The sequence below is a fragment of the Numenius arquata genome, unplaced genomic scaffold, assembly GCF_964106895.1.
Source record: "Numenius arquata unplaced genomic scaffold, bNumArq3.hap1.1 HAP1_SCAFFOLD_257, whole genome shotgun sequence".
NCBI classification, from domain to species: domain Eukaryota; kingdom Metazoa; phylum Chordata; class Aves; order Charadriiformes; family Scolopacidae; genus Numenius; species Numenius arquata.
The window spans coordinates 121116-135074 of NW_027414631.1; the positions used below are offsets into that span (position 1 = coordinate 121116).

Genomic DNA, 13959 nt, shown 5'->3' on the forward strand with positions numbered 1-13959 from the left:
CATTATGCCTCCTGCGTGGCCTTCCCAGTATCCAATGCTGCAGCAGGAAGCTCTCGTGAAAACATTGTGTTTGACTGTAGAGATGAGGAATAGCGTTCTTTCCTTGTAAGAAAATCCTGTAGAAGCTTGAATGACCAAACCAGGAGACAGTCTTCTGTGGATGGGATCTGCATTTGCATCAAATGTCTATGTAATGCTACATCTCCTGGGGTTCCCACCATCAAAAAGGACGCGAGATTGCTTCTGTGATACTCCCCTTACAAGTGCTAGACCTCATGAAGAGCATTTTAAAGGATGCCTTATGGTGTCTGAGTGCCTTTCTTACTGGGATCATCAAAGTCCAGCACCTCCTGGCGAAAAGAGACTCTTTCAGCAGCCTTGGAGGCAAACCCTTTGGTCCCATAGACTTTTAAGGGTGTAGTTTGCTCAAGTAACCCTTGGTCTGATCCCCATCCACGGCTGGTTCTTCTCCTCCAGAGTCCTGCCTCAAAGCACAAGGGCCTGGGAGACCTCACTGGTGGTAACTGCGGCAAAGAATCTGCCCTGAAGGGGGGAACTGCGTTCCTGTAGGTCCTGTGTAGTCCATGGCATCCTCGGCATCTCATGTAGCTCTGTGGGTCTGGATTTGAACATTAAATTGAGTAGGTGCCCTCAATTCTGTCAGGCAACGTGGGGCTGACCATGGGTCAAATGCCACTATAGGCACTGGAGATCTGGTAAATTCAGCTGATGGAAAGGAGAGAGACCTTGCTCTCCCCGGGGCACAGGACTGCAGTTGTTCAAATGAAGAACTCCAAAAAACTGCCATGAACATAACGAGTAGGAGAAAATTCTTCTGGCCTTTATTTGGGCATCAGCGGTCAGTTCACTTGGCCAAAGGATTTCCCACCAGGCTCATATAGGATCCCCGAGATGTTGCCCTGTCTCTATGAACGGCTCCAGTAGAGCTTGCAGTTCCCCGCACGTATCTTTGACCACCCCTGACACCTTCAATGTCACCAGCGTTGTGTCTGAACAGCCCAATCCCGCCCTCCATCTCCATGGATGAACGTGGGAGCTGAGACAAGGAGCTCACACGCGGGAGCCTGGTTTTGTGCACACCTCAACCCCTGCGCCAGAGGAATCCCACCTCCTGTGGGTTTGTGGCAGGCATGGAAAGGGAGCTGAGGTTTGTTCCAATGCTCGGAATAGAAACACAGAATGAGATGCTCCATTGACTCAGCGGGATCCCTTCCCTCAGCAGGGATAACGGGGGTCCCTGCCTGTCACTCTCTGGGTGTCCTGTCTAATAATAAGCCCAAGAAAGGTGACATTTACATGTAATTCTGAGAGGAGAATAGATACTTCTGGAAAGAAGTGTCTCTCCCCAGCTGAGGGAGGGAACACCAGGGATGACTTCATCCTGTTTCACAGCAGGTTCCCCTGGAGCCCCAGGGACACCTGGAGGGAGCCCAGAGGGGCAGAGGACGTGCTGCCTTGGGATGCCCCCTCTGCTGCTGAGCTGGGCCGGGCTCCTGGGATGGAGGGAGCTGATAGCCATGGGCAGCGCTGCAGAGAGACAGCTCTGCCCAGGAACAGGGCTGGGGGCGCTGCCTGCAGGCAGCGAGGGGAGACCTGCACGGCTGAGAGAGCTTAAAGGCAGTTGGGAGTGGGAGGATGCTGAGAGCTCACTGGGGCAGAAATCTTCACAGCCCTCTACGTGGTAAGTCTCTGGGTGCAGGGCAACGCAGCTGCAATTCCTGGAGGGATCTCCTACAGCTGGTACATCTGACAGTGATGGGATCTGTCAGGAGGACTCTCTTAGTTTCTCTGCTGTAGAAGAAGAGGATGTGCTCCAGAGCACGTCTTTCCTGATGCACCCTCAGAGGGACAGGGCATGACGGCTGCCTTTTCCCAGGGACGGCTGCAGGGGGTGAAGGTGGGTGTGCAGCCAGGGGTGCCCAGGGCTGTCCTTCCGAGCAGGGTCCCTGCACCCCAGGGCTCTGTGTGCCGGGGCAGGGACTCTGCCGCTCAGCCTGCCCGGGGAGCTCCCCATGGAGCTGTGGGGAGAAGCTGTGGGTGGAAGGAGTGAGCCCCGGCAGGGCAGGCTTTTTCTGTCCAGAGAGTGCTGTGTGGGTCAGGGCTGCTCACAGCTCCACAGCACTACAGGACATTCCCAGGAGACCTTTCTAGGAATACAGTAAGGCAGGATCTACCTGAAAGGGAAGGCATCTCCTACTCTGGGTTGTCTGGGTGGGCACACATCAGAGCCACCTTCACCTTGCTGTTCAAGACCTAACATCACTGCCTCCAGGTTTCTGCTCTAACCGGACCCTGGGGACAATTTCTCAGTAGTGTCCCTCAGTAGGACCCATTAGCACTACAAGGAACTTTGGAGCTTGACTCTGACTTGGACTTCTGGAGAGGTTTCTTCAGTTTCCTCTCAGCATCTGAGGTTCACGGACTCAGCATCAAACCCACCAGAGGGGTCGATAAAACGCCTTGGGCTGGTCCTGTGCTGCTGAGCTGGGCCGGGCTCCTGGGGTGGAGGGAGCTCCTGGCCATGGGGCAGCGCTGCAGAGAGACAGCTCTGCCCAGGAGCAGCTCCTCTGCCAAGCGCAGCAGGGCTGAGGGGGCTCCCAGCGTATCTCAGGGAGGAGAGCATGGCAGAGAGAGAGCTTGAAGGTGCTCAGGACTGGGAGGATGACGGAGAGCTCACTGGAGGAGAAATCTTTGCAGCCCTTGAGAGGGTAAGTCTCCGGGTGCAGGGCAATGCAGGAGTAGTTCCTGGAGGGATCTGCTAAAGCTGGCCCAGCCACAGCTTATGGGATCTGTAAGGGGGGGCATTTGAAAAGCTGTGAAGCTGAGTGTGGAACCAGGGGTGCCCAGGGCTGTCCTTCCGAGCAGGGTCTCTGCACCCCAGGGCTCTGTGTGCCAGGGCAGGGACTCTGCCGCCTTCCAGGGTCAGCTCTCAGCCTGCCCGGGGAGCTCCCCATGGAGCTGTGGGGAGAAGCTGTGGGTGGAAGGAGTGAGCCCCGGCAGGGCAGGTTTTTCTGTCCAGAGAGCGCTGTGAGGGTCAGGGCTGCTCACAGCTCCACACCACTACAGGACATTCCCAGGAACCTTTCTAGGAATACAGTAAGGCAGGATCTATCTGAAAGGGAAGGAATCTCCTACTCTGGGTTGTCTGGGTGGGCAATGGGACAGAGAAACTCATCTCTGCCTTCAGAAGGATGCACCTAAACTCCTAATCTGTTCCTCTTAGGGGGTCAAGAGTACCAGAGAGTATCAGGAAGCCACACACCCTGGCTTACAGACAGCATCAGCATTGTTTTTCAGCCTCCTCATGTGGCCCTGATGTCCCCACGGAGCCTGCACAGCCAGAGGTGGCCCTGGGCAGTGCCCGGCTGCTGGGAGGTTCTGCAGGGCAGAGCTGAGCCCCAGCGGGTGGGATGGGCTCTGGGAGCAGTGGCAGGAGGAGACCTGGGGAGAGAGAAACAGCTCCTGGCAGGGACAGCCCCGGGCAGCAGAGAGATGGGCAAGGGCTGGGGGGAAACTGCCAACACGCACTGGGGGAGGGTGCCTTCAGGCAGCTCTCTCTTGGCCCTTCCCTGGAGATGTCTTCTGGGCAGTGTCTGCTGGGCAATGAGCTGACTCTCTCTTTAGAACCTCCCACCCTCGGGACCCCTGACTGTCTGCTTTGCCTGTCCTGCTGGCCTTGCGAGCTGCCCCCAGAAAGAAAGGCACAGCTCTCCCCTAGGATCCTCGGGGGGGGCTGAGCCTTTCCTTGGGGGGCGGCACTCTCCTCTCGGAGCCCTTTGCTTCTCTCGGAGAGGGATTGTGTCCTGCTCCCTCCATCACAGCTCCATCTCTGGGCTGGCACCGAGAAGAGTTCACAGATCTGCCCTTCAGAAGAGTGTTTTTCTGCTCCTGTATGAGTTCAGATATTTGTGGTTTTTAAAGAGCGATTTGTGTGTGAAGTCATCTTCAAGGCCGCACAAGTGAAAGCGCAGGGCAGATGGGAAAAGACCAACGGACACTGCAGCTCTCCTGGCTCTGCTCTGAGCCACAGAGAGCTGAGCCCTTTTGCTTGTCCTGTCTCTAGACTCTTGACATCTTCAGTGATATATAAACGAGGATTTCTACCCCTCAAAAGAACACTCACCAGATGTGATGGGGGAAAATACCAAACATGCCAAAATTATGATGAGGACACGCTCAGCCTCTCCTCTGCAGCCCACGCTCTGGAGAGTCCTGAGTGCAGATATTGAACTTTGCATTAAAGGTGGATTCCATCTGACATCCCTTGTGAGCGTGGGAGCTGTCACAAAGCAGCTCCCATGGACCCACTGCAGCAGAGCAAAGCTGACTCCTCAGCAGCACACGGGCTGAGGTCCTGCTCCTCACACCACACTCAGCCAGCACCAACCAGAGAAAGGAAACACATTTCAGCTGGGGGGGATTTCTATGAAGAATGGAGAGGTTTTGCCTAAAGAATTGTGTCTCATAATTTTCCTCTTTTTATTCTTTGGACAGAGTCCCCAGGGGAAGAAAGAGAATATGTCCAACGGCAGCTCCATCACCCAGTTCCTCCTCCTGGCATTCGCAGACAGGCGGGAACTGCAGCTCTTGCACTTCTGGCTCTTCCTGGGCATCTACCTGGCTGCCCTCCTGGGAAATGGCCTCATCATCACCGCCGTAGCCTGTGACCACCACCTCCACACCCCCATGTACTTCTTCCTCCTCAACCTCTCTGTTCTTGACCTGGGCTCCATCTCCACCACAGTCCCCAAAGCCATGTCCAATTCCTTTTGGGACACCAGGGACATCTCCTATTCTGGATGTGCTGCACAGGTCTTTCTGCTTTTGTTCTTTCTTGGAGCAGAGTGTGCCCTTCTCACCGTCATGTCCTATGACCGCTACGTTGCCATCTGCAAACCCCTGCACTACGGGACCCTCCTGGGCAGCAGAGCTTGTGTCCACATGGCAGCAGCTGCCTGGGGCAGTGGGTTTCTCAATGCTCTCCTGCACACGGCCAGTACATTTTCACTACCCCTCTGCCAGGGCAATGCTGTGGACCAGTTCTTCTGTGAAATCCCCAAAATCCTCAAGCTCTCCTGCTCAGACGCTTTCCTCACGGAACTTGGACTTCTTATATTAAGTACTTTGTTAATTTTTGGATGTTTTGTTTTCATAATGTTGTCCTATGTGCAGATTTTCAGGGCCGTGCTGAGGATCCCCTCTGAGCAGGGTCAGCACAAAGCCTTTTCCACCTGCCTCCCTCACCTGGCCGTGGTCTCCCTGTTTGTCAGCACTGGCCTATTTTCTCACCTGAAGCCCTCCTCCATCTCCTCCCCATCCCTGGATGTTGTAGTGGCAATTCTCTACTCAATGGTGCCTCCAGCAGTGAATCCCCTCATCTACAGTATGAGGAACAAGGAAATCAAGGATGCCATGTGGAAACTATTGCAATAGGATCTACTTCAAATGAATAAAATGCCCATTATCCCACTATGGCTCCCACTGTATCTCAGAAAACGCCAGGACTATTTTTTTTTTATTTCTGTCTTTATTTTTTTTTTTTCTAATTCCCCTTTTTGTTCTGTTCCTCTGATGATATTATTCTTGGCCTCCTGTCTTTTCTTTTCTTGATCCAAAGTCCTCAGGGAAATAAGGATCATAGAATCATAGAATGGTTAGAGTTGGAAGGGACCTTAAAGATCATCGAGTTCCAACCCCCCTGCCATTGGCAGGGACACCTCCACTAGAGCAGGTTACTCAAAGCCCCGTCCAGCCTGGTCTTCAACACCTCCAGGGATGGGGCATCCACAACTTCCCTGGGCAACCTGTTCCAGTGCTTCACCACCCTCACAGTAAAGAATTTCCTCCTAATATCTCGTCTAAATCTCCCCTCTTCCAATTTAAAACCATTACCCCTTGTCCTGTCACTACATCTCCTGACAAGGAGTCCCTCTCCGGCTCTCCTGTAGGCTCCCTTCAGATATTGGAAGGCTGCTATGAGGTCTCCCCAGAGCCTTCTCTTCTCCAGGCTGAACAACCCCAGCTCCCTCAGCCTGTCTTCATAGGGGAGGTGCTCCATCCCTCTGATCATCTTCATGGCCCTCCGCTAGACCCGTTCCAACAGGTCCATGTCCTTCCTGTGCTGAGGACTCCAAAGCTGGACACAGTATTCCAGGTGGGGTCTCACGAGTGCAGAGTAGAGGGGAAGAATCACCTCCCGCGACCTGCTGGCCACACTTCTCTTGATGCAGCCCAGGGTGCGGTTGGCTTTCTGGGCTGCCAGCATGCACTGCTGGCTCATGTTGAGCTTCTTATCCACCAACACCCCCAAGTCCTTCTCCTCAGGGCTGCTCTCCAGCCATTCTCTGCCCAACCTGGATTTGTGCCTGGGATTGCCACGTCCCAGGTGCAGGACCCTGCACTTGGTCTGGTTGAACTTCATGTGATTTACACGAGCCCATCTCTCAAGCCTGTCCAGGTCCCTCTGGATGGCATCCCTTCCCTCCAGCGTGTCAACCGCGCCACCGAGCTTGGTGTTGTTGGCAAACTTGCTGAGGGTGCACTCTATCCCACTGTCCGTGTCTCCGACAAAGATGTTGAACAGCACTGGTCCCAGTACCGACCCCTGAGGAACTCCACTCGTCACTGGCCACCAATTGGACAGTGAACCATTGACCACAACCCTTTGAGTGCGGCCATTCAGCCAGTTCCTTATCCACCAAGTGGTCCATCCATCGAACCCATGGCTTTCCAATTTTGAGACCAGGATGTCGTGCAGGACAGTGTCAAATGCTTTGCATAAGTCCAGGTAGATGACATCTGTTGCTCTGCCCTTGTCCACCAAGTCTGTGGCAGTATTGTAAAAGGCCACCAAATTTGTCAGGCACGATTTGCCCTTGGTGAAGCCATGCTGGCTGTCTCCAATCACCTCCTTATTTTCCATGTGCCTTAGCAGAGATTCCAGGAGGATCTGCTCCATGATCTTGCCAGGCACAGAGGTGAGGCTGACTGGCCTATAGTTCCCTGGGTCTTCCTTTTTTCCTTTTTTGAATATTCTGGTTATGTTCCCCTTTTTCCAGTCAGCGGGAACTCCGACAGGTTGCCACGATTTCTCAAATATGATGGAAAGCGGCTTAGCAAATTCGTCCGCCAGCTCCCTCAGGACCCGTGGGTGGATTTTGTCAGGTCCCATGGACTTATGCACCTTCAGGTTCCTTAAGAGGTCTCGAACCTGATCTTCTCCTACTGTGGGCAGTTCTTCATTCACAGAGCCCCTGTTTTTGCCTTCCGTGACTTGGGCAGTGTGGTCGGAGCCCTTGCCGGTGAAGACTGAGGCAAAAAAGTTGTTCAGTAGCTCAGCCTTATCCATATCCTGGGAGGCCAGGTCTCCCGTTTCCTTCCGGAGAGGGCCCACAACTTCCCTAGTCTTGCCTTTGTCCCTGACATATCTGTAGAAGTTTTTCTTATTGTTTTTGATGTCCCTGCCTAGATTTAGTTCTGCCTGGGCTTTCGCTTGCCTGATCTGGTTCCTGGCCACTCGGACAGTTTCTTTATACTCTGCCCATTCTACCTGTCCCTGCTTCCACCCTCTATAGGCCTCCCTTTTGGTCTTGAGCTTGTCCAGCAGCTCCTTGTTCATCCACACAGGCCTGCTGGCTATTTTGCCTGACTTCTTCTTTTTTGGGATGCACCTCTCCTGAGCTTGGAGGAGGCGATCCTTGAATGCCAACCAGCTTTCTTGGGCCCCTCTCCCCTCCAGTTCTTTCTCCCACGCTACCCTGCCAATCAGATCTCTCAGGAGACCAAAGTCTGCTCTTCTGAAGTTCAAGGTAGTGAGCTTGCTGCACACCCTCCTCGCTTTCCTATGAATCTTGAATTCTATCATTTTGTGGTCGCTGCAGCCAAGGCTACCCTTGAGCTTGACATGCCCCACCAGCCCCTCCTTGTTGGTAAGGACAAGGTCCAGCACGGCTCCTCTCCTCGTTGGCTCCTTGATCATTTGAAGTAGAAAGTTATCATTAACGCATTCCAAGAACTTCCTGGATTTCACGTGCCCTGCTGTGTTGTCCTTCCAACAGATATTGGGGTGGTTGAAGTCCCCCATGAGGACCAGGGTGTGCGAGCGCGATGCTGCTTCTATCTGCCTATAGAGGGTCCCATCCTCCCTGTCACTCTGATCTGGTGGCCTGTAGCAGACCCCTACTGTAACATCACTTGCCCCTGTTCTCCCTTTAATCCTGACCCATAAGCTCTCTGTCAGGTCTTCATCCATCCCCAGGTGGAGCTCCACACACTCCAGCTGGTCGTTTACAAAGAGGGCAACACCCCCACCCCGTCTGCCCAGCCTGTCCTTCCTGAAGAGTCTGTAACCCTCCATTCCAACACTCCAGTCATAAGAGCCATCCCACCACGTCTCAGTAATGCCAATAAGATGATAATAATAAGGGATCCATGCTCCCTTTTAAATAAACTCAATGAAGAAGCCAGCACAAGATCATTTGTCTCGGCTCCCATCTCTGCACATCTCCTCGGGAGCTGGGTGACCAGCCCCATCATGCAGGAGGGGTTCAGGAAGCCAATGCCCAGCTGCCCCATGGAGGATCAGCCCCGGGGGCCCTTGGGGCTGCCCCTGGCTGCCTCGCTGGGCACTCTGTCTCTGTCGGCTGCAAGTCGGGGCTGCTGCTTCCCTGGAGCCATGGCCAAGGACAGCAGCAGGATGCGGCCTTTCCAGGGCTGGTCTCTCCTCACATCCACAGTCCTTGCTGTGCCCTTGCCTTTGCGTTACCCCTAAGGTCTCGTGTAACTTGTGACACTCCTGTTGTCTCTGCAGTGGCATCTCTGTGGCTGTGGGCAGGAGCAGGCCACGTGAACCACTGTGTCAGAGCTGGTTTCTGCTGTCACTAAAGGGACTTCTCAAGGCAGGGCCAGAGGCTGGACGCCTCTTCCAAAGCTGGTGCCAGGAATTCTAGCAAGGAACTGCTCTATGAAAGGTCCTCTTGGTGTTCTGGGGTTCTGTATGGGTTCAGTGGGACAGGTTCAGAGTCCCGGGGGATCTGTTAGGGACCAAGGGCTGGATGAAGACCTCCTTTCTTGGTGAGACATGTCCAAGCAGATGGTAAATGGTCTCTGACTTATCTGCCTGGCAGTGTCCCACTTGTGCTGGGGCTGCTGGCCAATGCCCTCCTGGAGAGGAATCGGGAGCTGCCAGGAGAGCTCAGGGGATCTCCAGGGAGAGTGTGTGAGCCTGGGTGGGCAGTGAGTGGCACCTCATCAAATGAGTGACTGTCCAAGGGAACGTTTCCCAAAGAAATGGAGGAACTTGAAGAGCCCATGGGCAAATGAGAGCCCTTCAATGCCAGGAGAGGCTGTGAGGAGCCAGCAGGTAAAGGGACATAAGATGGGAGCATAGTTCAGGACACCCTCTTGGAAAGCCCCACGGGCTGGATCTAGTGCAGCCCTCCCTTGCCCGTCATGCCGTTGGAGACACCCCTTGGTCCTGCCCATCCCTGTCCTTGGCTACAGAGCAATTAGGGAAGATGAAGAGTGTCCAGCAGCAGTGATCCCCATCCAGCTGAGTCTACTTCCACCCTGACCGGCATGGCCAGTGCAGTCTCCACTTTTTGTGTGTCACATCCAGCCTTCAGCCCTGGGGCTGAAAGGGGAGGCTAAGACCTTTCTCTGTCCCCCAGCAGCTGCTGTGCCCTTCCGAGGGGCTGTGGGGTGAGCACCCAGAGCTCTGCAGCACCCTGTGGTGGGCACTGCCATGGGGCCAGCCCAGACTGGGCTGCTCTTCTTGGGTGAGCTGGAGGGAAAGCAGGGACTGCGGGGAGAGATGGGGAGGGCCCGGGCTGAGCTGGAAAGTGCCTGGGAGAGGAACACCACCAATGTTGGCTGGGCCGTGTGACCATGCGGAGCGAGGTTGTGAGTTGCAGAGCCAAGCTACATGGGTGCAGGAGAGAGGAGGCCAGTCTGTGCCCTTGGCGGTACGGACAGACTGGGAAGGTGCCCCAGGGCATTTGTCTCTCACATCACCATCTCCAGCACTGACCGCTCGCCCCAGTTTATGGGTGAGGTTTTCTCCCTGGCCATCTTCTTCCTCCTGCTGGACTCTGTGTCTGTGTCAAGTGAACAGCCAGTCCCACCTGGCATCTCTTCTTGCCCAGACCTTGGCAGACTGAGAGCCAGGCTGCCTGCAGACCCCTGCATGGGACACAGAATCACAGAATCACAGAATCACAGAATCCTAGTGGTTGGAAGGGACCTTTGAGATCATCGAGTCCAACCACATAAAAAACAAAAAAACAACCAAAAAAACCCCACAACACACAAAAACAAACAAACAAGCAAACAAAAAAACAAACAACCAAAAAAAAAAAACCCAACAACAACAAAAAAAAGCACCCACCAACTAAACCCACACGGCTGGGGCTGGGCTGGGCCATCATCCCAGTCTACAGCTTCCTCAAGGGGGGCTGTGGAAGGGGAGGTGCTAATCTCCTCTCTCTAGTCACCAGCGATAGGACACAGGGAAGGGGAATGAGGCTTCGACAGGGGAAGTTGAGATTGGACTTTAGGAAAAGGTTCTTCACTGAGAGGGTGGTCAGTCACCAGGAGAGTCTCCATGGAGAAGTGGTCCCTGCACCAAGCCTGTCAGAGTTCAAGGAGTGTCTGGACGACGCTCTTAGTCATATGGTTTAGCATTAGGTAGTTCTGCGAGGAGGAGAGAGTTGGACTTGGTGATCCTTATGGCTCCCTTCCAATTCGAGGTATTCTACGATTGTATGATCTCCAAGGTCAAGAATAGTCCATTCCAGAGCCATTTGTGTGTGTGTGTGCTTGTTGTTTCTGGGGTAAGTGAGGAGATGAGGGGGTCCAAGGTCAATTTCTGGATAGACTGCAAATCTAAGACCTGCTCTGACTCCACGTGTGTCATACAGATATATATATATTTTCCACTAACATAGCCAGCCATACAAACACAGAGACATGGCAGGGCTGGGGAGGTGAGGAGCAAGGTCATCCATACAGTGATGGACATCAAGGAGACTGCTTTTCTTACCTTTCCACACACCTTCTTTAGGAGACACTCTGTATCAATATAGATTGGAGAAGTCTTCTCTCACTTCTTCAAAGTTCTCTTTATGGACTTTCCTCTTTAACTAAACTCTTGAAACTTTTCTAATTAAGCTTATATGTCCTGAAGAGTAGAGGCAAATGATGGAAGAGGCGTGGATCTATCAGCCTTCTCTGATAACTGCCAGTGCCGGGCAAATACCTCAGATACACTGGGGCCTCTAGAGGGTTGCACTGGGTGCTTATGGTCATAGAATCATAGAATCATTTTGGTTTGAAAGGACCTTTAAGACCATCGAGTCCACCTGTTATCCTAACACTACCAAGTCCACCCCTAAACCATGTCTCTAAGAACCACATCTAAACCTCTGTTAAATACCTCCAAGGATTGTGGCCCAACCACTTCCCTGGGCAGCCTGTTCCAATGCTCGACAACCCTTTCGAGGTGGGGCCTCACCAGGGCTGAGTACAGGGGGACCGTCACTTCTCTAGTCCTGCTCACCACACTGTTCCTGATCCAGGCCAGGATGCTGTTGGCCTTCTTGGCCACCTGGGCACACTGCTGGCTCATGTTCAGCCGACAGTCGACAAACACCCCCAGGTCCTTTCCTGCCAGGCAGCTCCAGCCACTCTGCCCCAAGCCAAGGGGTTGTCGTGACCCAAGTGCAGGACTCAGCACTTGGTGAGTCTCACACCATTGGCCTCAGTTCCATCACTCCAGGCCACCCAGATCCCTCTGCGGAGCCTTCCTACCCTCAAGCAGGAGGCAGACCTTCCCAGACAATGTCACCCTTACTGGCTTCTCCTCTCATCCTCCCTCCACAAGCTCACTCAACGTATTCCCATCTCATAGAGGAGCTCCATGTATCTGAGCTGCTCCTTCACACAGGTGGCATCACCCCATCCTCATCCTCCCTGCCACTCTCTCCAGCAGAGCCTCTATCCTTCCATTGCAGCACCACAGCTCAGCAAACTGTCCCACCACATCGCATTTGTTCCAAAACCATCACAGTGCCGTGACAAGATACGAGGCTCCTCCTGGCAGTGCCTTCACCCCTGTGCTGTGCTGTCAGATCCCTTGGGCGCAGGACAACCTCAGCAGACATTGTCACACAAGAGCCTGCAGACAGGTCCCACTCTCTACCGGACATTATGCCTCCTGCGTGGCCTTCCCAGTATTCAATGCTGCAGCAGGAAGCTCTCGTGAAAACATTGTGTTTGACTGTAGAGATGAGGAATAGCGTTCTTTCCTTGTAAGAAAATCCTGTAGAAGTTTGAATGACCAAATGTCCTGGGTCTGGCGGGGATAGGGTTAATTCTCCCCAGGACCTAGCAGGGACACAGGTATTCCATCCCATGTGAGCCATGCCCAGGGGATAACAGGAGCTAGCCGGGGAAGGGGAGGGGCAGGAAGTCGGGGCGGGGGGGGGAGGAGGAAGTCATCCCCCAGGGGAGCGGAGCGGTCCGGGGGCGTCCCGGGTGCGGTCGGCAAGCGGTGGTATCGTACTCGTGGTTGTATATTCCCCTGTCGGTGTTATTATTGTTGTTGTTTCTTGCTCCCCTTGCTGTTCTGTTAAATTGCCTTTGTCTCAACCCACGAGTTTTTGCCTTTTTCTTCCGATTCTCCCCTCCCGGCCGCGCTGGCGGGGGGAGGGCCCGATCTGAGCGAGCGGCTGACACCTGGTCCTTTGTTGCCGTCTGAGGCTAAACCACGACAGTCCTTTTTGGCGCCCAACGTGGGGCAACTCGGAGGGTTGAGATAAAGACAGATCTGACCAGAGCGTGCTAAAAGGAATTTGTTATCGGTATTTATTGTATTATTTACTGGGGATAATGTTGCTTCGTTTGTTTTCATGGCTGTGTTATGTAAACTCTTACATGCTCTATGTACTCCCCGTGATGATGTTTATCACTTCTGGGAGAGGGCTCAGGATTATAATTTTGCTGTCCTGTGCGATATCAACTTATGATATGATAGCATCACTGTTCAGATGGTTATGTTGGGTTGTTTATTTGGCACTGCTTTCCTGCCCATATCTCGGGGAATTTATTAATAAATACACTGAGTCTATGGGGGAAGCAGGGGGGGATACTTTTCCCAGCTCTTTCACCTCCCTTTTCTCCTTCGTGCTGGATATGCCAGTTTTTGAGAATTTTGAATACTCTTGGGACACGCAGACCAGCTTGGTCCTATTGCTAGGTCTCCTGAATGTTTTTCAGTTTTTGTTTAGGGTTAAGCAACTATTTAAGACTACCACACCGAGATCTGCCCCAAGGCTGGAGAGTCATGGATGGCATGGCATGTGGGAGAACATGGGCAGGTATCTAGAGAGTTTTTCACCTCCAATGGTCTGGGATTTCACCACCGAACAATTACAGAACCCTGATAAAGTGATAGAATATTTGAAAGGAAAATGCTGTGGCTACTCCAGAGAGGCACAACTCACTGCATTGTGCTGGGCCCTGGCCAGTATCTACCAAGCATTGCTCAATGTTGCGCAGCATCCTCAGGAGGAAGAGATGGAAACCAGGCCGACAGGCACTGCGGCTGCCCCAGCCCCTGCGGCAGGCACTGCGGCTGCTCCAGCCCCTGCGGCGGGCACTGCGGCTGCTCCGGCCCCTGCGGCAGGCACTACGGCTGCTCCGGCCCCTGCGGCGGGTGCGGTGGCTGCTCTGGCCCCTGCGGCAGGCATGGTGGCTGCTCCGGCCCCTGCGGCAGGCACTGCGGCAGGCACTGCGGCTACTCCAGCCCCTGCGGCAGGCACTGCAGCTACTCTAACCCCAGTGGCAGGCACTGCAACTGAACCAGAAAACCAACCTGTGCCCGTATCAGTTGCCCCTATCCAGAAGAAGAAATACACCAAGAAATCAGTTCGCTCAGCGAAG

The 13959-nt window shown here is 53.8% G+C and overlaps 1 protein-coding gene across 1 annotated transcript; it reads left to right on the plus strand.

Annotated features, from left to right (window-relative positions):
* Window positions 1–4539: 4539 nt before the first annotated feature.
* LOC141478101 (olfactory receptor 14A16-like) lies at window positions 4540–5454 on the plus strand. Its single transcript, XM_074167237.1, has one exon. It carries the CDS (start codon window positions 4540–4542, stop codon window positions 5452–5454), a length of 915 nt encoding a protein of 304 aa, XP_074023338.1.
* The last annotated feature ends 8505 nt before the right edge of the window (window positions 5455–13959 follow it).

What these genes read in the sequence shown, in the direction of transcription:
- LOC141478101 (XM_074167237.1), top strand. Translation starts at nt 4,540, where the DNA reads ATGTCCAACGGCAGCTCCATCACCCAGTTCCTCCTCCTGGCATTCGCA.